The 24,457-nt window shown below is 38.7% G+C and overlaps 1 protein-coding gene across 1 annotated transcript; it reads left to right on the top strand.

The window, feature by feature from the left end:
• Positions 1–1,619: 1,619 nt before the first annotated feature.
• Positions 1,620–22,448, top strand: TPCN2 (two pore segment channel 2; the record flags this gene model as incomplete). The annotated part of the gene is made up of 24 exons (XM_008944586.1): positions 1,620–1,684; positions 2,923–2,999; positions 3,639–3,816; positions 4,490–4,606; positions 5,027–5,133; positions 6,080–6,152; positions 8,664–8,763; positions 9,052–9,117; positions 9,478–9,542; positions 11,585–11,682; positions 11,997–12,078; positions 12,372–12,458; positions 13,536–13,655; positions 13,940–13,999; positions 14,086–14,214; positions 14,851–14,900; positions 15,314–15,413; positions 16,236–16,307; positions 18,785–18,858; positions 19,230–19,320; positions 19,437–19,519; positions 20,018–20,099; positions 21,564–21,649; positions 22,370–22,448. Coding segments are annotated over 24 exons (2,141 nt in total), but the record flags the coding sequence as incomplete, so codon positions are not given.
• Between the last annotated feature and the right edge of the window lie 2,009 nt (positions 22,449–24,457).

Raw genomic sequence — 24,457 nt, forward strand, 5'->3', positions numbered from 1 at the left:
TTTTTTTTTTTTTTTAAGGTTCTGATCAGATTTATCTCTAACTCGGTGCATGTGAGAGGTCTGGTTTCTCAATTCCTCAGGAAAAGCTCCTTTGGAGACCTCAGGTTCTCCGTTTGCAGGGTATCACATCATTTAATTGAGCCTCCTCTTTTTGATACCTGTTTTTTTTCCAGCGTCAAAAGTGCAGCGGGGTCTGAGAGAGACGCCCGGGCTGAGCCGTGCTTCCATCATCGCTTGTGACTAAGCGTCACTTGCTGTGACTAAGAGTTGCAGAATAAATTGGATATCCTCGGTAGCGTGCATAGGGAATGTGTGTTTGTATTCTTAAGAAAACTGAAACTGCTGAAATAAATATTTCTGCAAAATAAGTTGTTTTAGTTTTCTGTGAAGAGCAGTTACTGAAATTGTGCCCTTTCAAAGTCACTGGGATCAAGACTAGGCTTGCTGTGAGCTCCTATAACTTAAAGCTCTGCTGTCCTTGCTATCCTTTTAACGAATACTGTCCTTTTAAACAACTTTATTTTTATCTCACTGGTTTGTCACGTCTTGTAAAAGATAAGATCTTGTCTCCTGTTTGTGCTCCATCTTCCTTGCCTTGTGGTTCGTATGGTAGTTGGTACAAAACTGTGTTGTTGCTTATGCTCAGATAAATGGTGACATTTAAAGGCTGTTTGCAGTCTTTATAGAAAATTGGTGGTGCTGAATCATGTGGAATAAAAAGTCATCTGGGACTCCGTGGTGCATCTGGCATTGCCTGGCATCTGGAGAGCGTTGTGCTCATGCTGGGGCTGGCTCTTTCTGATTTTACCCCATGCTATGGCTGTCTCATGGGAGGAGATGGTATGAAGTGCTCCTCCGGTCTCTGCTCTTCTGTGGGAAGTTTACAATAGCAGCTGTTTTTCTTATCTCTAGCCCCCTTGGCTTTCTCTTTTTTTTTTTTAATTTTTCCTCATTTTGGCCTTAATTGACAGGTTAGTTACTTAAAAGTCCTAACTGAAGTGAACACAAGTGATTGCACTTTATTCTTTACATATATATCTTCTTATGGCTTTCTCAGTAGTGGGTTTTGAAATACTGAATAGTAACTAATTTGGTGATATTTTATTTCACCTTGTGTACCTTCACCACTTTTTGTGTCTTGAACTCTGATCTGTTTGATATGATAATAACTCTTAGGACAAAATAAAAAATTAATTAATTTTGTTCTTGTCTGGTTGGTAAAGCTTTTTTTTTCAGCTTCACTTGACTGTGTGCTTTGTCTAAGAATCATTTGATTGAAGCTCCATTATGATGTGACTTAAGACTTGTCTCTGAATAGAAATCCAGTCTTGTGATAGCTATTTATCTACTAGTGTAATGTAGCTACTTAAGCAAAATGCAAGAGGGAACCTTTGCACAAAATACAGATGGCTGTGTTTGAGATGGTTATTACTTATTTAATTTAATGCACAGTGCTGCTGACAGAGCAAACATGGGAGGAACTGTCTCTCTACCCTTTGTGCATGTACAGTGCCCTGTGTTGTGAGAACCATGGTTGTGGATCTTCTGTTAACTCAGGACCCAGCAGTGGGCTTTATCCAAAACACACCAAATGATTACTTTTCTTTTTCACCTCATAGGTACTGGAGCTGATAATGACCTTTATATAAACCAAGCCATAGTATTTATTGAAGATGCAATACAGGTAAGTATAACTTGTTCGTTAGCTATTACACTTCCCATGCTGGATATTTGTTACCCATTCTGCTAGCTTTTAAGTTTTTGTGTGTTCAAGCAACCTCCATATTGCATCCTCTTGATTTACAAAGCAAAATCACAATCCAAAACTTGTGAGTTTTAGTGATCTTCTGCCTAGGAGAACCATGCTTTTCCACACAATGAATCAGTGTCTTCTGCTCAAGACTGCCAGGAGAGATGCTGGTTTGTGGGATGGTTGTTTTGTTGTTGGTGGTGTTTTTTTTTTTTTTCTGAGAGTGTCTGACCATACTGCTTAGAGAAACTAACTGAGCAAACCCTGTAATTTGCCTCTAAATCTGGCCACTTGCATAGCCTAAGAGCTGGTAGAGTTTAAGGCTAGCTTCGAGTGAGAAGCTGGAACTCTTGCTTCAGCTGAACTTTGTGCCTTTAGAAGTCTTCATTCTTTCTTTGCCTCTGCTCCAGATGCTAGATCCTGTTATCTCCCAGCAATTAGTTGCAGGCAGTGGGAATGCTGGAGGGTGGTTCTTGAGCTCTTTTACTGCATTCACATAGCTTTTGGTTGGGAAATTTCTGGGTATTGGATATATTTAAGGTGTGCACACCCTGCTGGAAGTGGACACTACTCAGAAGAGGCAGAGTAACAGCAGCTCAGGAGCAGCTGCAGGGTGGGCTGAGCAGATCTCAGCAAAAGCAGGCTTGTTCTGAAGAATCACATGTACTTCCTTGAACTTAAAGCATGTTTTCTTTGAAGAAGGAGGCTGAGGTCTTGTATATTCAGAATTAATTTGTTTGTCTCTTATGGCTTTTTAAAAGGGGATCCATGAAAGGAATGAACACTAGGAAGGAGCACTAAATGAGTGGGCTGTTTTGGTGAGTGCCTGGAGTAGGCACTGAAATATTACAGATGCTGTTATTTGTCATGATGGTAATGCTTGCTTCAGATGACTGCCACACAGATCATCTGAGCAATGGTGTGGTCTTTGCATTAGGAAAACTTTATTAAAATCTTCCTATTGTATGCATGAAGACTACAGCTATGGCTGTTTGTGACTGATACTTTAATAATTAATAACTAGTACAATAATTTCTTTATTGTGAAGCTGAAATTATCTCAAGACTTGAGCTTTGTTCATTAGAATTCGGTTTATCTTGGTAACTTGATCTTTATCCTTGAGACAGACTGGATGTAGTGTTTGAATTGCCCTTTTTGCTTTCTGCCTTCAGTATAGATCTATAAATCACCGTGTGGACTCCAAGTCCCTGTGGCTTTATCGATGGTACTATTCAAGAACTTGCCAGTGGTAAGAACTTCATATTCTTTTTGCTTTTTTTTTGTTTTGTTTGTTTTGGGGTAAGTCTTGCTAAAATTTCTTCATCTTCCTTTTTTGTTAAATAATTAGATAATTGTGCTTTTATCCTTGGAAGAATTTACTGTAGGAAGCACGTGGATTGGCTCCACGTGAACATGTTACAAGGTGGAAAGCAACAAGTTACATGAAAGTGTGATCGTGTAGATGGCTCTTTGGAGGTACAGCTGTAGGCCTGCTGCAGGAGCGGACTATTGGCACGATTTACAGCACTGTGTGTTAGAAATAGACACTTGAGAAGCTCTAAACATGTTAAAGAGTAGCAAGGTTGTTTGCTGCTGTTAGTTTCAAAAAAAACATCACCTCGGGTTCTTTGGTGGTCAGCAGTTATGTTATTGTAGTGCAGGCAAAAACACACTAATCAACTGTTGCGTTGCAGTCTAACCCCTTTTTTTGTTAAACTTACTATTGAGCTTAGTTTGCTTTTAATAAAATTGCTTTACTGTAAGTATTTTGTTATTCTTCTGACTCATTTTTTGGGTTTGGTGGTTTCGTGGGTTTGTTTGGTTTGTGGGTTTTTTGGTTGTTGCTGATTTTTTTTTTTTTTCTTAAATTTCATCTCTATTCACACAGGATTTTGAGTTTAACCATTACTATAATCCTGGCTTTGGCTTTCATTGAGAAGCCTTCTTCACTCAGTGTCACATCAGATGTGCGATACCGCCTGCCTGCCTGGAACCCTCCCTGTGGCCTCACAGAAAGCATTGAGCTGCTTTGCCTCCTTGTCTTCCTGGTTGATGTGTCTGTGAAGGTGAGCATCACCTTCAGCTGGTACAGAGTGAAGCACTGGCTGTGTAGCTGTAGTCAGTGGAGTTCTTGTCTGTTTTATATTCTGGGAAAAGTCTTGGAGCTGCTATTAAAATCTGATTTTCATTATGAGATTGTTTGGCTATGTTAAAGCCTTACTTTCAGGAGAAAGTAGCAAGTGAATGTTTTCTGAATTAAAAATTTGATTTTTTTTTTTTTAAGCTTAAGATATACAAACTCCTGTTTGTGTGGAATAAATGAAAAAAATTCTGAGAATACAAGGATTTTGGCTTATCTGCTTGTATTAGGCTGTAAAATTAGGTATATAATAATTAAATATATGCCAGGGGTTTTTTAAAAAAAATAAATGATCAAAAAATGTAATTTTCTTTGGATACTTCTTTCTGGAAAATTTCTTTATATGCTTATTAAGTGGACATTTTTCTTTTATTCAGAGGCTTCATCTCCTGTGGCCTGTTTGCAACTCTCACTTCTACTGACTTTTATTTAGTATTTGTAGAAAAATTCAGTGTATTTTTATTTGGATTTCAGGGAGCTCTGTGAGCACTCATGTAAAATTACAAATATTTGGAAAACAATTGGTGCTGACTTATGAGAGTATTGGAATTTAATATTAAAAAAAGTTGTTTGAGCTTGTTTTTATTTTTCCTCCTCAGAGTTACTTAATTGGATGGGAAGAATTTTGGAAAAATAAATGGCTAATGGCTTATATACTGACATTAATTGTTTCCTTTATTGATTGGATGGTATCCCTCAGTTTTTTCTGTGCAGAGGTAAGAACTGCTTTTTGCAGAAACAATCAGCCACTTAGTTGTGGAGAGTGGCAGAGGAGAAGAACCTGTAAAGGGGTAGTCAGTAGGGCATATTTGAGAGTTAAGGGAGAATAATAAGATGGTTGAGCTTGTTATGTCTACCCAGCATTAAAGTTATATTGTTTATAATTAGTGGCCTGGTAAGGCTATTGAAATGTCAATGTGCGTTTTTAAAACAAGCTCATTCTTTTAATGAGACACAAATACCTATAAAATGTCTCTGACATGCTTTGTGACTTCAGTGGGACAAATTTGGCTTCTGAATACACCTTTATGTTACACTGTTGACTTTGAGATGTGTATCAGTGGTTTTTGAAAAACTCATATTAAAAATGTGTGGCATTAGTCTTATGGGAACTTCTGATCCCTTTTTTTTTTCAGGATGTGAGAATAAGAAGAATTCTTCGTCCTTTCTTCCTTCTTCAGAATTCTTCTATGATGAAGAAAACATTAAAAAGCATCAACAGCACATTGCCTGAAATGGCAAGGTAGGAAATAGTGTAGGAAACTTCCTTTTGCAGCAAACTTGTAGTTACTATCCATATTTTGGAGTGTGACATCTGCATAGCTTCCTTCTTGATGATCTAGCTCAGTGATTGGTGAGATCAGGCAGTAATGGATAGAATGTTGTGTTAACTTTTTGATTCCTTTAGTCTGTATAATTTGTCTAGAATGCATGGGATGTGACTCTGTGTGACAGATGAGGATTTTGGTGCTGTTTGTTTGTGGTTTTTAAATTTTGTCTATGTTATGCACAGTCATTTTGTGAGGGAGGAACTGAGGCATCACCTGGGCAAAGGTCTATGCTGTGTTTCTCTGAGGTATGGGTAAACAACACATGTACTTGTCTTCCAGCCATGAGTGCCACACAACAAGATCCCTCTTCTTTGCATATTCAGAGTCCTTTACTTCAGCTTTTTCACTTCTTCTAAAAGTTTTCACTTTCTTCTGAAAGTTTTAGCCATATTACTGTCATTAGAAATATTGGACTGGAAACACCACTGGTGAAATTATAACCAGAAAGCATGATGCTTTTTGAAAGAGATCTCTTCCTGTGACAGGGGTCATGTATACATAGAGCTTATAGAGCTCACTGTCCTTGCCTGCTACTTTTTAACAAAGAAATCCCAGGAGATTCCATGATGTATGCAAGCCAAAATGCTGTATTTTGATCAGAGGGTATAAGTGTGGTCCAGGCTTTAGAAAAACAAGTGTTAGACTCTCATTGACCTCACAACAGTCTAAGCTCATGCTGAGGAGTCCTGAACAACTGTGATTTTTATTCTTAATCAAAACATGGGTGATCTTCTCCTACCTCCATATAGATTCTTAAAAATACCCCAGGCTTTCTTTATATGGCATCCTTTTGCCTTTTTAGGAAAAGATTAAGAATAAAATCCAGTTGGTTTAATGCATATGTTTTCTTTCCAACAGTGTTGTTCTACTACTAGCTGTTCATCTGTCTCTCTTCACCATGTTTGCCATGCTGCTGTTTGCTCGAACAAAGGTAAGCAATTATATTTCTGCTGTTTTAGATCTTGGACTGTTGATTTTTTTTTCCTTTTCTTTACTCACATAGCTGCTGCATGTCTGGTTTTATAATCAAACTGGTGAAACTTGTTTCCCCTGAAAAGGTCATGTTACCTTGTCAAATTTACTGGGATGAGTTTAAAGTCCATTTAGGGAGGTTCTGTGTGTGCTGTTTCTCCAAGTGTGAATTAGAAGGCCCCTCATGACAGTGTCAGAATCTCTTCATTTTTTTTGGTGAAGAATTTTTTTCAGACTCTGCTTTACTGCTTAAATGATAATGGTCCTTCCTACTCAACAACTGACATCTTTCACCCTTGCTAGATGATGTGGCTTTTATTATTTTATTAGTCTAGCCCTGCTGCTCAGAGCAAAGTTAAATGGTTCCACACTAAATTGTGGACAGAATCTTTGTTTATGCTCCTGCATATTACTGGTATTGATGCCATTATCACAGGGGAGAAATTGAAAGTCTGTTCATACAAGAGGCTTCCTTATACAATTCCCTAATTTGATCCTTTGAGTTACTTTCACTGCTTTTGTTGAAACTTTCTATGCTGTTCTGTTTTCAAATCTCTTAATTTTGTAACTTCCTTTTATTACCTGTCATTTTTCTCTTTTCCTTATCTAGCTTTTTTCTAAGTTTAGTTTCTTCTTTGTCCTCTTATCTTCCAGTATTGGTATCCCTGGCTGTGCCTTGGTAGGTTTTTGCCTGGTTTTGCCTGCGTTACTCTGATGATTTGGTTTCTGACCTCTTAGTTTTTCCCTCTCTTTTTTTTCTCTTCCTGCTTCTGAAAAGCAAATTTGAAATTGTGTTTAAAATCACTCTTTCATTCCAGTGCTCTTGGTATGTGCCCCCTCTCCTAAATACGATCCTATGAGCACAAAGATTTGTTGAGTACTTTTCCCAGTCATTTTAGTCCTCTCCTTAGTCTCAGTTTTGCACCTTCATTCTTACTGCAGTTTGCACTTGAGCCTGCCTCTAGTCTTCCTTACGGTCAGGAAATTCCTTGAATTCCCATGTTACAGAAATTCTGAAATTGGAAGCAGAGCTTTCTTTTCTTGCTCTTTGTTTAGCTGCATGCTAGATTTTTGTATTGTCTGTATGTCACATCTAATTTTGGTTATGAGCTTTCCCAGCAGATGGGGATATAACTTGTATACCTGAATCAGTCTGATTTGTATACATTTAGGTGAAAAATAACAAAGTAGACAGCAGCCTTTTTTTGATTTACTTGTTTAATGCCTGTACAAATTATTGTATCTAACAAGCCAAAATACTGAAAGCAAGTTCTAAAAACACATTTAGGAATGAAGTTCATATATCTAAGATTTTAGTCTGTCTTGTGTATGTCCTCTAGAGGTACCTTTTTCTAGTCTTTGCAGCAGATTTGAGGGCTATTCATTTTGTGCTGCATGATTTGTGTTTGTATTGTTTGCAGTCTGCATCTTTTTAAGCAATCTCTACTTGAATTTGGGGGAAAAAAAAGAAGCGTGTGGATGTTCCAAGATCAGCCTCCCGGTGTGTTTTTGATGAAAATTCTGATACCATCAGAGCTTTACCAGATGATTGGATGTTTCTTATTAAGCCACAAAATAATTTTTATGACCTTAGTTGTCAGAGTCTTTGCAAATATTTTTTGCGTGCTGTAGCACTGATCTTGCCCCTACCTCCTGAGATTTTCAGGCTCTATGTGATGTCTTCACTTGATACTGTACATTACATTTTTTTGAATTTTCATTCTTTTCAAAACAAAGTGTTTGCATGTTTTCCACCTGCCCAATAACTCCTGTAACGTGCACTAATCCTGACTATAGCATTTCGTTTTATATTTTGTGCTGTTATTTGTGAAAATCTTTATTTCCTCTAAAATAAGATGAGTATTATCCTTAAACTGATACTTTAAGTACATCTGCATGTACGTTATTGAAAAAAGGGCCTAAAACCTGTCTGGCTGTGCTCTCTGTAGATCTCAGGGTAATTAAACAGAAGACCCTCAGTATGTAAGGGGTAACTGGAGAAAGGGGGAAACTCTTGTTCAGCGTAGTAGTGGTAACTTCTGAGCAAATAACTAATTCCAAGGATGTTAAGTTTTCTATTTAGAAGTCAAAGGAGAAGTGAGACACATTTCATACTTGGTGAGTATGCTAGCAGAGCTGTAGGTGTTTGAGAGGAGCTCATAATTGATAGGTAAGGATCCTTTGTAACACAGTAGTTAGGGCAGCTTTTCATTACTGAGGAAGCTGTTTCATTTCTGTTCTTCAGTATAGACAAGAACTATTTTAATATTGTCCTCAAATTGTATTACACTTTTGGACAAGTCCTGGAGTACACAGTTCAGGGGGTTTAGGTTCCCATCTGCACCAAGGTAGATTGATTGTTGACTGATCTGGTTTTCATTTTTATTTTTAAAATTTTTTCCCCTTCCTTGGTGAGACAGTCCTAGTGATTCTTCAGTGTTTCTCTAACCATGACCATCTCTCTGACCAGGATGGGCAGCAGGACAAGGAGTGGGTGAGGTATTTCCGGAATTTGCCAGATTCACTGACATCACTGCTGGTCCTGCTCACTACTGCCAATAATCCTGATGGTGAGCAATCTTTCAGAAATAACTTGTCTCTCTTTTCAAAGAATAATAGAACAAGGTTATCCTCAGCCTCCTATAACCATTCTTTCAAGTGATAGTTCCAAGGATAGCCAGAGGAAGGTTATGTAAAAATTTTTCATGCCTCTAGTAACTTGATTCTTGCCTTTGATGTAATTATATGTGCAACGAACTCTAAAGTGGAGCTATATAAGAGCTTTTACCAATTGCCAGAGGTCTCCAGTTTTCATCTTAAGCATTAATTTATTTCCTTTTTTGTTAAATCTGTTACAGTGATGATTCCTGCATATTCTAAGAACCGAGCATATTCAATCTTCTTCATACTCTTCACTGTGTTAGGTAAGTTACCTCTTGTCTTCAGGAATTTCACTTGGACACTTGTGCATACCAGCTACTGACTGGTTCATTTTTCTAGGAAAGTTTAATCATAAATTTCACCTTTTTGTGTTTCTTCCAATTACTGTGTAGTGTCTTTGTAAACAGTTTTCATGGAAAGTACTTACAGTTTGTTTTTTTCAGGAACACATCATAGGGGAATGGATATATTAGAGTATATTCAAACATTAAAAATCTTTTATAAGTCAAACACAAGAAGACTATTTTTTAAAAACAATTACATCTGACTTGGTATATATGTTGAAAGTTCTTGGAGAAACAGAGATGTACTTCAATATTTCTTACTGCCTCTTTCTCCAATAGGCAACTTGTTTCTGATGAACTTGCTTACAGCAATAATATACAACCAGTTTCGAGGTTACCTTCTGGTGAGTAAAACATTCCTAATTTGTGTTCTAGCATAACCTTAAAACAGTGAACACATCACTAAGTTCTTTTCCCTTTATTAACAAGCTGTGCCATATGCTCTGTGGCATCGTGTACACCAGTAGTTTAGTCTCCAGCTGGGAGTGTAGTCTGGATTTCCTCACCAGGAAATAGTGTAAGGGCTTTTGTTTTCTCTGAGTGCTGTTGAACAGCCTGGGAGGGATTGTTGTGAGCGGAGGCAAGAGTACTTTAGAAAGCAAAAACTAAGTAAGTGAAATGAAAAGTCATCTCAGTTACTTCCAATGAAATGCACTTGACCCAAGAGGTTGAATTTATGACTTTGCTGTTGCTGTTCCAAAAAGAGGTGACTGACTGGGTAGGTGGTTGGAGGAAGAGGCTGCATGGGTGCAGGTGGAGATCTCCAGAGCTGATCTCCAGCAATGGATACAGAACGTCTCAGGTGCACCACAGCTGCTTACCAGTTAACACACATAGTAGATCAGTAGAAATAACATAGTGCTAGGCTAGGTATTAATGATTATCACACTGATGGCACACAACTAAATCCTTGGTCAGGCAGTCATCAGTCAAAAGGGAAGCTCTCCAGAAATTTTTCTCTACTCTTGAGTTAGTTTCACTTCCACGTTTTTTACATTCTTCTTGCATATTTTATCAAACTTCACAGCTCAGCAGCAATTTTTTGTTAAAGCTGAGTGAGCATAGTGCTATTCAAAAGCACTGGAGTCTGACGTCTAAACCCCTGGGCTGTAGGTTAAGAGTTTTTCCCTTTGTGCAGGACAGTGATGGCCTGTGCAGCTTGGAATGAACAGTGGTTCCTGATGGTGTATGTCCCAGCTGGTCTTTTCTTATGCGTATAGTTTCCTTCAGGTTTAGTGGCAGGAGAAAGTTGGTAACTTTGACTTTGGGTATGGTTTTCCTCCTTACTTACGTGTGGTCTTATAGTTCTTTCATTACTTCCCACTTTCTATAGAGACTTATAGTTCCTTCCCCTCTACTTACCTTGTCTTATGCTTCATTCAGTCTTTCAGAGGAGTGGAGTTGAGAACTTGATGGGAAAAGTGAAATAATAACAGGTCTGTTAGAGCTGCGGAGAGAAGATAAAGTTTGGCTAGTAAACCTTAGGCAATATTAGGCAGAAGGAATGGCCCTCACCCTCTTGTGAGAGAGGGGTGTTCACACCAAATATGTGCAAAGAGGAATTCTTGTAATCCTTTCAGCTCTGTTTCTTTGGGTCTTTCTCAGTTTTCTTCTTTCCCATGTGAGACCATGCCATAATCTGACTCTTGAGTTAGAAAGTGGTTACTTTGGGGTGGGGTTTCGGGGGGGGGGAAATGAAGCACAAAAAACTGTAGCTCTTGCTTCCTTCTTTTTGGCAAGAATCTGGAATTGGGCAAGCTGTCAAACCCTTCTTTTTGCTCAGTAATATGAATTTCTGTGAGTACTTGAGCTTTACTGTTGTCTCCAGAACAGGCATGTGTCTGTGCAGTCTGGAATGAAAAATAAACCATGGCCTGGGTGTTTAATTGAACTCCAGAACCTTGTTTGCTTGCTTCCTTCCTTCTTGTACATGGAGTTCTTGAAGGGAGCGAGGCCTGGGGAAGTCTCCTGTTCTGATCTCTAATCACCCATCTGGGCTGTGTGCCAGAGGATCAGTGTATTGCCTGACCATAGGATATTGTACTGCAGGAGCAGTCTTTCTGGAAGGAATGGGCTTCACTGATTAAAGCCTATGACTCTTCATGATGTTCCTTTTAAACTGTGGAGTGCCTGTTTGGTTTGGCTTGGTATCTGGACAGCCAGATCTAGTGGCTAATAACAGATTTGGCAGGAAAGAGAAAACAATGTCTTGCTTCCTGAAAAGTAGTTTTAGTTGAACAGATATGGCCCTTTCTGAGGCTTGCAGTAGGTTGTATCTAAGGGTTAGGCAAATAATTTACAGGTCTTATTTGCATCATCTACTTGGATTTCCTTTAAACAAGTGTAAGTAAATTGTCTCCTCTGTGGTGTTTTTCTGTGGTTCCAGAAATCTGTTCAGTCTTCCCTCTTCAGGAGGCGCCTGGGAATCCGGGCTGCGTTTGAAGTGCTTTCTTCCCTAAAAGACACTCCTGCTAATGCACAACAGTAAGTGAAGGATGTTGAAATGATAGATTATCTAGGAGAAAAGAACAGGCTTTTGGTCATCTTGTTGTGTTTAATATATTTACTGAGGATCCCTTCTTGAAAAATGGTAATTTGTTGCTCATCTTTTAGTTTATTTTTTTACTGAACTGGATGCTTGCAACAAATTGCTTGGGATTCTTATGAGGTCTCTTTCTATATTTTCTAATTTTATCTGATTTTCACAAAAAGAAAGAGACAGGAATGCATTTGGACCAGCTATTTTGCCATCAAGACAGTTATCTGTTTCAGGGCCCATCCTGTTTTCTTTTAAACAGGTCACGTGTCAGTGTTGGGGCCTTACAACAAGTGCTGCAGAAAGCTGAAATGGATTCTCGCTGCAAGCAAGCCATCATGAGAGTAAGAATTGGATTTCATTAGTCTTTATCTTGGTGATGATCAATAGCAGCATGTGATCCCAGAAAGGGCAAATAGAAAAGGTGGGAAAAATCCCACGATCACGTGGCAGTTTTGTGTTCAAGGAAAGCAGTATTATATAATAAGTAATATTAAGGCAAGCTCACTCTAACACCTTGGTGTAGGTTGTCTTGCGTCTCTATTCCTAGACTTTTAAGATAGTCTGAGAGTTTTGGTACTCTCTGAAGATGCACCTATTGCAGGTGTTGATCTGAGTGTTTTTCTTTCATGTTAAGTCACTCAAAATGTGCTCCTGTGACCAGCTGTCAGCCAGCCAGTTTCAGAAGCTCTTTGAAGAACTAGACAAAGATGCCATTAAGCAAGTATGTATCTGACAATCATTTATGAAGTGTCATAAGTTGGGTGTGAAATGTAAGGGATAGTATTCTGCTGTAAACTGTATAAAAAAAAAAAACCCTCACAAGTTGTTGAACACAAGGTGTGATCAAGTGTCATTGATTTTTAAGTTGTTTGTGGATTTCTCTTAAAGTCACATGGGACATTGCTTTGGGGGCTTTCACAGCATTAGTCTGAGATGGCCAGGGAGTGTTAAATGTACAAAATGCAGCGTTGTTGATTCTGTCAGCACTTTTAAGTGACTTGGCCAGACAAAACCAACAAGGGCTCTGTTTTTGTGTTTTGTTTCATAGGAAGATGAAATATGGAAACAAGGAAACATGAGTTAGACCTGTAGCATAGACTTTCTGAAAGGTGCTGTGGAGAAATGAATACCTCTGTAGTAAATTGGTTTTGGTGAAATGTGAGGATTTGACTTACCATGATAGCCCTGTATTAAAGCAAAGTGGCTCCACTAAATATTAATCTTTTAATAGCAAACTTCTCACACAGGGTAACAAATATACTCAGCAGTCTTTTCTCTGGTCCTTGAGTGAATAATGAAATGTGGATTCTTTAAGTGATCAGGTGAAGATGGGCAGAAATCAGTCTTGTCTACTTGCAGAAAGATAGGAAAAAAAAAAAAACAAAACCTTTCAAGGTTTGGGAGGTGTTCTATTCTGTTTGCGTTTAACTAAGACTTAGGAATCCTTTAAGGGAGATCAGATGATGGGAAATGGGGAAGGAATGTATACAATTAGTAGCTTGCTGTTTCCTTTACCTGCTTGGGGAATTGGAATATATTCTATTTTCTCCCTTTTTTTACCATTATCTTGTGATGTGCTGTGATTGTTGAGCCATTTGCTATTGAGAAATATCTCTTGCTGCTAATAGCCAGAGCCTGAAAATATCTTCCTATTGAAATGTCAAAATTTGCCTGTGGCCATGCAGTTTTGCTTGGAAAATAGCTGTTTCTTAAATCTGAGATTGGGTGTGTTCTTCCTGCATTATTATTAAAATGCTTATTCCTTGTGTCTCAGCAAGTCCTTTTGTGTTCCTTCCAGCATCCTCCCAGTCCAGAGTACCAATCCCAATTTATGCAGAAAATGCAGTTTGCCTTTGGCCACCCCTACTTTGGCTATTTGGGAAATGTTGTAGCCCTTGCAAACATAATTTCTATCTGTGTAAGTAAAAGTTCTGTTGGTTTGGTGGTTTTCCTGCTACAAACTTTCATTTCATTTTTGCTCTTTAGTCTCTATTGTGGTAACCACTTTCTGCAGCTCATGTCCATGTTTGGTCTGCTTAGTTGGGCAGAGTCTTGGGAGAGAATACTTGAAGTTCAGAAATATATTTTGAGCTGCTTAAAGTTTGTGTAAAGCATAAAATACTCTTTTGTGCTTGCCCTTTAAAATCTCTTTTATGCAGCAGTAAAGCAGTGGATTCATGAAGTGTTTTTTTGTTGTTCCAGGTAGTTTTGGTGATGGATGCAGATAAGCGGCCATCTGAAAGAGATGATTTCTTCCTGGGGGTAAGGTGCAACAAAATTCCTACAGTCCTTGCTGTTTCCTGAGGTGTCACTAGTTCTAATAATGATTTTTATTTTGGGGGGTGAAGGCTATCAACTGCTTCTTCATCCTATACTATCTGCTGGAAATGTTGCTGAAAATCTTGGCAATGGGCTTGAAAAGATACGTGTCATACCCAAGCAATAGATTTGATGGACTTCTGACTGTCATTTTGCTGGTAAGCTTTTTGTTAACTTCTGTATTCCTGGATTTGTTGACCAAGGTGATAGGAACTACAAGAGTTGGTGGATTTGCTTTTGAGTCAGTATGAATATGCAGAGTTAAACAGCATGAGCCAGTGCTGTGGTTTGCAGTGGCTTGAATGTTTTGGTGGCATATGGTTCTCCTGGGGTCTCCTTGCTGGAGGCAGGCTTTTTAAATTGGTGGAAGAGGTGAGCTTTCTGATAAGCAGCCTTTTAAATGTTACTTGGAAACATTCAGGCTTTGGAGTAATTATGTAGCAAATGCTATTACATAACTGAAAAATCACTTTGCTTTTTAAATATATAAAAAAAAAGTGGTGGAGGATTATTAGCATTATTTGGTAAAAGCCCGAAGCCCATATGGCAGATGAAGTCAAATGTATGGTTAATGTAATTCACTGTGTATCCTTAGATGTGTCACTGTTGGATGAGGTGTGTACATTGGGTTAATTTGGAGAATACCTTGTCAAACATGACAGTTTCAGAGCTTTCAAGAGAGTCAAATTAGCAGCTTAAAGCTCTTGAAAATGTTTCCTGTCAAGAAACTTAGGTAATTTTTGAAACTCTGAATTACAAAAAGGATTTGACTTTTTTTTCTTCCCTAACTAAAGGTTTTGGAGGTTGCAACTTTTGCTGTGTATGGATTTCCTCATCCTGGTTGGTATGTAATCTCTGAACTGTTGCCCTTTGCTCAGTGTGTGGACTGGGTCAGGGGAATACACACAGACACAGACACACAGACACACGTCGTACGCGCTCCGATTGTCATCCCAGCCCACAGTTTACCAAGCCTAGTACAATGTCTCACCCCTGCAGTCACTAGAGACCATGCAATGTGGATGAAGGAACGAAAACTAATTGAAAGTGAACCAAAATTCTAGCCAATCATCAGTTCTAAAGAATGATTACATGAGGAAGAAAAGCTTTTTTTTTTTCTCACCGAATGTTTTGATATGCTATGGAAGTTAAACAAAAGTTGTGGGGAGTTTATAGTTGCCTGCAGCCCAGTACATTAACTGTGTCTTTCTGTCATAGGCTGTTCCTCTGATCTGTTCTTCTCCTCCATCTTTCTAGGAGACCTGAGTTCATGGGCTTGTTGTCCCTGTGGGATATGGTGCGACTGGTGAACATGTTCATTGTGTTCAGGTTCCTGCGCATCATTCCCAACATGAAGGTGTGTGTTAATTTCTGGTTTTGTTTTTGTTAGTCAGGTTATAAATTTTGTTCAATCCTTTCAGAGTAACACATAGATTGCAATTCTCTGTCACTCGAGTGCAATTATAACTCAGCTCTAACTGCCCAGACTATTGCACAGCACCTCACAAACTCACCGTCTCTTTAGCTGGTTTTCTCTGTTTTTGTGGCAGCCAAGTTCTCTTGATGTCACAGCAATTGATGCTGGTATTCTAAAGTGGGCAAACACATCCAGAAACACTTGTGCTTCAGTCTTAATTTGCTAAGTGCATGTGATATTCTTGAAGAGCTTTGTACTCAGGAGGTGATAGACTGGCTTTCACTAGATACTGCCAGATATTTTGGTCAAAGGGGTTATTTGGGGTGAATCCCTCTTTGCACTTTCCCAGCATGCTTATTTCCACCAAAATACATGTACCTGAATCTGAAATCACTTTGAGTTGTTTGTTTGTTATAATCCTGCATTTTAGACTTGCTTGAAAGTTAAGCCCAAATTCATGTCAGATGCAGGACTTGTATCTTAGTTCAATAAGTCATAAATCTGTATCTGATGTAATAAGGTCGTAATGTCAATGGAAGGTGTAAAATTGTGATTATATGTATGAAACATGAAGCAGTCATTCTGGAGCTGGAACTTCATTCATTTGAAGTACCTCATAGAAATACCACTGTATAAAAGATGTCCTGCATTTAGATACAGCTTACTTAACTGGTTGGTATTTTTTTGTCCTTTTAGTAAAAATTGTGTGATATGGATTGGAAGAGTGGTGAATGTCATGAGTATAAAATTGTTTTGTTTCAGTTCATGGCTTTGGTTGTTACTACATTGCTGGATCTGGTGAAAAACTTGAGAGCCTTTGCAGGAATCCTTGTGGTAAGTCATGATGCAAGGTCGTGATTTCCTTTCTCGGAGTTAGCGGTATAATAAAAGTATGTCTTCAACAAAGTGAACAAGTGTTTTTTGATGACCACCATGAAAGTACAATTTGACCTTCATTGGCCAGTTCTTCTCCAGGGCATGTCTTACCAAGTCACAACAAACTACTCTGTTGTTATAGGCTGCCCACACTGCCTCAGTTATCAGTTTCCTTTAGGAGTGCCTTTAAAAGATTGTTTGAGATTTCCTCAGAGAGCTTGCCTCAGGCTGGGTACTCTAGTTTCAAATGAAAATTCATTGGATCCTAAAAGTAGCCTAGTTTTCGGTACCCTGGCTTGCTTGAATTAAATAGCAAAACAACTTTAAAATTGTTTTCAGCTGAGAAGGCCTTGAGATGGCATGTTTGGACATGAGTTTCAAACACCCCTCCCATCCCAGTTTAGGTATGTCTGTGTAGAACATACACTCTGTAAACATGTGATTAAGGGATGATCATAGTGAGTGATATCCATTGCACAAATCCTGCATTTCCAACCCCTGACTTTCTGGCTGTGCAACAATATCCTTTTAGTAGAGCAAAGAAGTGCCCAAGTAGGTTTTTTTGTTATTGTTCATGTTTGTTTTTTTTTTTTACGAGACCTTAATTTGAGGTAATGGATTTGTTTTGTGTTAGATATTGTCTAAAAAGTTGTTCTAGTCTGTGTGCTTAGCATGCAGTTCACCCAGAATGTCTGGTTTTGTCATGAGTAATTTCTGCTTTTATCTGAAGGGAGGGGGCTTTAGGTTGAAGTCTGGAAAGGCTTATGCTGCAGTTGAAATAGGGATATTGTTTTGAGCAAAGCTAAGCTGGTGACAACTTTGTGCTCTACAAGTCACACTCGCCACTAGGAGCTACTCTTGAAACTGGGAAATACTTTGGGAGTACCTGCAGTAGGAAGTTGGCCTTTGCAGGTGAAAGTACATCTTAGGAGCCTAAACCCCCATCTTGCATATGCTAGGAACAGGTTTAGTATCATGAAAAACTTCTCAGTTACTCCATTTGTTACTCAGTATTATGAGCCATTGAAAGGCTTCAGTGCTTTATGCTGGGACCCCAGAGTTGTGTTGCTACTGGCATGGCTGGAAGCTCTTTTCATTCCTGAGAGCCACAGCTAGGATGGCAGGAGCCTGTAGTCATATGCTTGAGTTTATCTTTAGGAATTATGCATTAGTGTTGCAGTGTGGGGTCCCTACCCATATACATAAGATATAATGCTCCTGAAGTGTTTTAGGTGTCTGCTGCTGATTGTCCTTAATGCTGGGAGTGTGAATTGTAGTTTTGCACCAATTGAGGCAAGTCTGTCACAGTGTTTGCTACTTCCATGAATTGAATCTGCTCTTACCTGAGGCTGCATGGAAGCTGTCACTGAGCCTCTGCTGTAGTGAGCCTGACTCCATTACCAGCTGATGCAAAACATCTTTCCTAGCAGCAGCCCAGAACACATGCTGATGAAGTGATGTGATTAGCTCTTTTCTTAAGCAGTGCAGGTTTTAAATATATCTTTTTTCAAAGAATAAAATTACCTTTATTATTGCCAGGCTGGATACCCCATCTTCTGGCAGGCTGTGGAATGTCAGCTTCAACTCACTCCAGTAGTGTTGGAAGTGCTGAGGTTCATAGGTCAGGGCAGTTTCTCTTCTGCTCCTCCCAAACTTCCCTCTTGGGCCTGTTTTGTAGCAAAATACAGAAATATAACTAATCACATCTTCATTTGAAGACTCAGCTTGTTCAAGATGTCCAAGGACAAATGATTCTTTACCCAGAGAAGTAATGTTATAGGTTATTTTTAGAACAATCTTTTTAGGATAAAAATTACAAAATCACCTAGGCAGCTGCTGAAGAGTGTGAAAGGTATCTCTTTAACAATAAGTTTGCATTTCTAACAAGTAAAAGAGAAGTTTCAAAAGTCTTTGTGTTACTGAAAACTTTATTTTCTGACTAATACAACATTTTTAAAAAAGTTGTTGATGTAATGTAAAATACTGACTTGGTTTTGTCCTTCAGTTAAATTTAGTAAAAGCTTATGTTCACTGAGTCCAGCAAAAAGCTCCCCAGGTATTAAGATTATTCCTTGTAAATCCAAATACTGTTTTTCAGGTTGTTTTTTTTTTTTTTTTTGTTTGTTTGTTTTTTTTAAGTCACTGTTCTGCAGTGTTAAGTATCAGTTTTCTGAGACACAGAAAAGTAAAATAGATCATGAAGTAGAGTTACTTTATGCACTCTAGCAGCTGAAAGTTAAAAAGAATATTGAAAAGTAAGGGCAAACAGATCAATAATAAAGACATTGAGAAATGTTTTCACTTGAATAGCTTCAGGCATTGTTCTTAATGAAATTCCTTAAACTATGGTGCTAATATGAATTCCCTGTTAATTGCATTGTTTTCTTATTTAGTGACAAATATTCAAAACTAATACTTGATTATATTCCTTTCAGGTGGTTTTCTATGCATTTGCAATAACTGGTATAATGCTGTTTAAAGGTGCTGTTGTTCCCTTGGGAAATACCAGGTAACATTCTAAGCATCACCACTCAGAATCTGTGTTTCAAAAGCATCTGCAGCTCAGTGCCTTTGAGTTGTTTGTTGTTGATTTTGGTTTTATTTTCCTTCTTATTCTTAGAGCCACCCTTCTTTCTGTGTTAAATCACACACTTTTTCATCTGCTAATTCTTCTTTCTTCTTGCTGTACTGCAATTGCAGGACCACTCATCTGTAGCTTGAAATTTTACCCTGTTGTAGCTTAAATACTTTAAAAACTATTCCCCTGGTGTTCTGTGCACATGAGATACTTAACTTGATACAAGGCACTTGGAAAATTCTTGATTTTAAGGTATAGTACATAGAAAGCTGTGTTCACCTCAGTCTGGAATTCTCTTACAGTGCTGTCAATACATCATATGACAATGGCACTCTGCTGTGTGGGACCTATGAACAGCTGGAATATTGGCCAAACAACTTTGATGACTTTGCTGTGAGTCTGATCACTGATGGAATCTGTCCCTCTTTCTCCTTGTCTCTTCCACTCATTTTCTGGGGCTTAAGTGTGTGATTTAGCCACTCAACTTGTGTTTTACTGATGTTATTTAGGCAGCAGTGGTGACCCTCTGGGATGTGATGGTGGTGAACAACTGGCAAGTGTTCTTGGAAGCATTTTCAAGATACTCAAGTCCGTAAGTAGTAATAGTGATACTGAAAATTCCCCTATAAATCTAGCTTGGAATGTAACTGAAGAAGGATTATACCCATAGCACAGTTCCTGCCATCTGCTGAGGAGTGCCATGTACCTTCCTTTCAGGTCAGCTCAGATATATAGAAAATAAACTTAATACTTCATGGTCATTCTTTAACTTTTGTAACTTGTTGGTTGATCATCCACTTGGTAGATGGCATGAAATCCATTGTCACATTTAGGGGAGATTGGAGACTGCCTTGGTAGTCATCTTGTTCCAAAAAAGAGTGAATGAATTAAGTAGTTTATAAACAGTCTTGCAACATGTATTGGGTGGGTGGTTCCCACCCAATGTAGTTAGTGACCTAACTACATTAAGAAGGTACTAGTAGTATTATATTTCAAGGAAAAATATATTATTTTTGACTCTCTCTGGTCACTTGCAGGCTGATGTTATTTACTGCCTTCTTTACTGATCTTCTGTTGATCTGATCTGCAGGTGGGCAAAGATCTATTTTGTAGCCTGGTGGTTGATCTCCTCTGTCATCTGGGTTAATCTCTTCGTAGCTTTACTTCTGGAGGTAAGGAAGGGTGTTTATCTGGCATTCAGTCTTGAAGACAGGTCCAAATTTGTGTGGGAAATGAAAAGAACTCAGAAAACTTTCTGGAAGGAGTATGTTGGCTTTCTCTGTCTCCTTACTTAATCTTTCTCCTTGCTGGCTTTTCCCCGAGATGCTGGGGAAGCTTTTAGTTTACCTAGATAACTATATATTCTATTTGCAACTTTATCACAAATCTGCTTCCGTTTCATTGGGTTATTACAGCTCACTCTAAAAATATTTTAAGTATTACAAAATTGCTTGTCTCTTGTCCACTAGCATTTAATTTCAGCATTAGTTATTCAAGCTTTCTGAGTTTTGGTTTGCCAGCAAATGAAGTTAGCACTTGAAAATGTACATTTTTAATTTATTTTCTTGTCCTGTGTTTCTTTCCACCCCAACCTGAATTATTACCCTTACTCAGTTCTACACTAGATGAGTGGAACTGATTACTTATTTTGAACAGACAGTCTTTTGGATTTTTTTTTTTGAAGAAGCTGTGGAAATGTAGGTACCTAAGCAATGCTGTGACTAACATGTAGTTCTGCTGGTTTCTTGTGTATGTATATTTCTCTGCAAATCCAAATACCTTTTGAATTTTTGGTGGTGGAGGGAGTGATACTCATAGCTGTCTACTCAAGGTTAATCATTGCAGACTTCTCTTATAACTAAAGGGAGAAATTGAGTACCTGTAGAGGGCACTTCACCCCATCTTAAAACCCATGCAAAACTCTTTTGGAGATGCTCTTGTTGTTGACTGCACTGAGAACTACAATTTATTACTGTAGGCAGAATGGTGAACTTTCTGACAGAAACTTAGCTATGATTCTTATGATGAGCCTCAGTTTTGTCCATGATTGTTTCAGAAAAGACTTTCTTTTCTAGCTGGAGGTTAATCCTATGAAGTCTTCTGCCTGCTTGTTCCACAGGGCTGAGGCCAAAGTTTTCTGTAAAAGCCAAAACTGTAGCAGGAGAGTAGGACATCACTTGATTGGTCAGAATAATTCAAAATGGATAAGGGAACATGATGGAACCAGAAGCTGAGTTTTTAAGTTGTGAGGCCTGAACTTGGAGAATGTTTACATATGTTGTAGGATTTTTAAAGATAAGAACATTCAGAGGGGGTGAAATCCTGTGGGTGCTTCACACAGTTACCTTGGGGAGTTATTCTTGCTGGGAGTAGAGGGCAGCAGGGCTGCCTTCTGCTCTACTGTTCTTTCAGCATGTGAGAAGGTAATTTCATTCCTGAACAACAGGCTTGAACAAAGTAGTGACCTGCAGCCAATAAATATGCTGAGGCCCAAGTAAGTTACTGATCTGACATCCTGTGTTGAAAACAAAGCTCACCCTCCTCCCAAACCTTACCCACCAGTTTGCTGACCTGGGGTTGCCTCTCTTCTGCTGTCACCAGCAGTAGCCTTCAGTTCTTTTCCTTTTACATTTCAGAACTTCATTCACAAGTGGGACCGTCGCTGTCATCGGGAGCCTCTCTCAGATATTGAATACCAGAGGACAGTTGAACTCATGTTCAGGTGAGTTGAACTGGGCTTGATAATCTAGTTTTTATGTTTATCTGTTGGAAAGAAAAGTATGCTGGCTGCAAGAGGGTGAAAGGCTTGTCTTGTATTTCCTCCCACTGAAGCAAACGGCTTCATCTGTTTGGGAAAATTCAGGAAGTGGTTTAGTTAAGCCTGCTTTAAGCTGACTTGGTAGCCTAACCTTTCTGTGCTTCCTGCCCATAGCATGATGGGAGAGGAGGTGTTGAGGCCGTCGGGGGGGTGAGGGGGGGGTCTGGCTGTTCTGAGAGGGAGAAGAAAAAGGAAGATGAGGAAAGTGATGCAAGCTCTTGGCTTGTTACAGAGATGTGGGTGGTGAGTTGATACTTGATGATCGTGCACAAGTGGAACTTCTGGTGCACGTTGGATATTCAATAGTAGCATTGGGAACATGTTCTCATGTGGGAATTTTTTCAGGAAAACAAATCTACTGACCTTCAGTTGTGTTGTACTGTGTGCAGGAAATTGCTTCCCTGCTTCTTGTGGGAAAACAGCTGCTGGTTTCCATGACACATCTGTAAAGGATGGATCACTTGCAAGTAGATGCATCTTTAGGGAGCATCAGCTTATTGTAACTTTAATTCCTTGTTTCATTCTTGAAACGAGCACACGTTACATCTTGGTATGTGCACTGCAAAAACAACTGCTGAGAAGTTCCCGTTGCTGCCCCTAACAACTCATGATTTTTCTTTGTAGAGATGTTTTGGAAGAACCTACAGAGGAAGAGCTGATGGAAAAACTGCACCAGCATCCACATCTGCAGTTATGTAGGTGACTGGTGGGAACGACTGATTTATTTAGACCTCTGTTTTCTTGAGGTTGTCAGCTGGAAGAAACTGAATGGATTTTCTGTGAGGTGCTGTTAGGAGAAAGGCTTGTTAGGACAGTATGTGAGGATTTGCTTGGCAGTTCTCTGCAGAAAGAGCTTTTTTCTTTTTGGTTCATATCTTTTTTTGGAAAAGATTTGAATTCTGCTAACCTGACTTGATTTTACATTGCAATTTTAGAGGAATATTGTAGCTGTTATTTTTATAAACTGTTGATACCAGAATGTTTTATTTTCTTTTTTAAGATGGTAAAGTGTGTTTAAAACGACAGTGCACTTTAAAACATGAAAATTGTAATCACTGAGCCTGCTACTTTTTTCAGCACAAGAAAATGGAAGAACTTTTTCTGGTAGGCGAGTGTAGCGAGGGCTGTGCCCTGCAGTTCATGAGTGGATTAGGCAGGACCAGAACCCAGTTCTTAATCTTTTTGTAGTGAGAGTTGAAACACTTTTTACTGAAATGTGACACCAGCATATCTTGCCAAATTTTCAGGAGTTAATCAGGTGAGAACACAATCTATTTCACCTTCATAGCAGGGACTGCCTGCTTTGCACATCCTTTCTTTTTCCTTGTTTTTTTATCTAGTGTTTGTGTTGAACGGAGCAATTGCACTTCCGTTTTTCAATGTGGTAAAATTGAGCTCTCCTTCAGAGTAAATATTTTCATGCTGCTTTTTAGTGGACTTCTTCCTTTTACTTTCTTCCTAGTCTTGTTCTACCCTGTAGCATATTCCATGAAAAAGCTGAGGGGAATGAACTTTGTCCAGAGCATAGCACCGTGATCACTGCAAGTCTCCCCTTTAAAGAGGGTGAGAGAGGAAAGGTTGAATGGGATAAGCCAAGTGCTTAGTAGTTTAAATTTTCATTCCAGTCTGTGGGAGCTGAAAGTGCTTAACCAGTATTGTGAGATCACGTTCTTTTAGGGCTTAATGACCACATGCTGTATGCCACTAACTTTCACTTGGGTAATACTTTTGGGGTAAATAATTTTCAACAAATGTAAGGTGGAGAAGTAACAGCCACATCCACGTGCTTTTCATTATCCTTTAGGATTCCTCTAAAAAAGGTGCTTTTGTTTGAATCTTTGTCACATAACCAGTAAATCACTATGAAGAATAGAATCAATCCTGATTATTATTGTTATATGTAAAAATGAAACTACCCTTTGGGGTGCTGCCTTGTCACTGAGACACTTGTCACACAATAAACTTTATTGTAATCATCTCTGCATTGACAAAGGCCTAGGGAAGGTAACTGGCCATAAAACACTGCTACTATTTCTAAGTTATTTGATCCCTTTTTAGATGATAAAATGTTTTTTGGAAATGCCAAACAGTCATCCTGCAACTTTTCCTCCTCTTTTTTCATCATTCATCTTTTCTTTTTTTCCTGCATAAGGAAGGTATCTGGGAGGATGATGCCTTTGAGCTCAAAATCACATTTCTGCCTTGTCTTACTGTTCAGTAGTGATTCTTGTCTCTTTCTTTCAATCCTGCAATGTTTTCCTTGTGCTGTGGAACAAAGTCTGTTGCAGTTTGCATATGTGTAGAGCAAGCCTGAACTGAGCTTTGAGTTACTCCTGCAACCTTTCTTTACTTTCATAATCTTGCTTCTTAAGCCATGCTCTTGTCTGTGTTCAGTTCCAGAATAATCCACCCAGTACCTCACTTGCACTGGTTTCAGTGGCATTCCCATGCTTGTTCTCAGCCATGCACTTAGAACACACACCATGGCAAGTTGATAAAGGCATCAGCACACAGGTTTTCTAGATTTGAGTTTGGTTTTTTTTCAGTATACCTTGTCAGGATGTTTTCTACTCCTTCTAGCATAACATACTCACTGCCACCAATTTATTGGCACTTATTAACAGAGTCTATTTTACCTTTTTACTAAAAAATAAATTTGTTTTCCATTTTTCTGAGTCCTTAAAGAGGCAGCTTTGCCTTGCCAAAAAGGAA

This window comes from Merops nubicus, unplaced genomic scaffold (assembly GCF_000691845.1).
Source record: "Merops nubicus isolate BGI_N331 unplaced genomic scaffold, ASM69184v1 scaffold36457, whole genome shotgun sequence".
Classification (NCBI taxonomy): domain Eukaryota; kingdom Metazoa; phylum Chordata; class Aves; order Coraciiformes; family Meropidae; genus Merops; species Merops nubicus.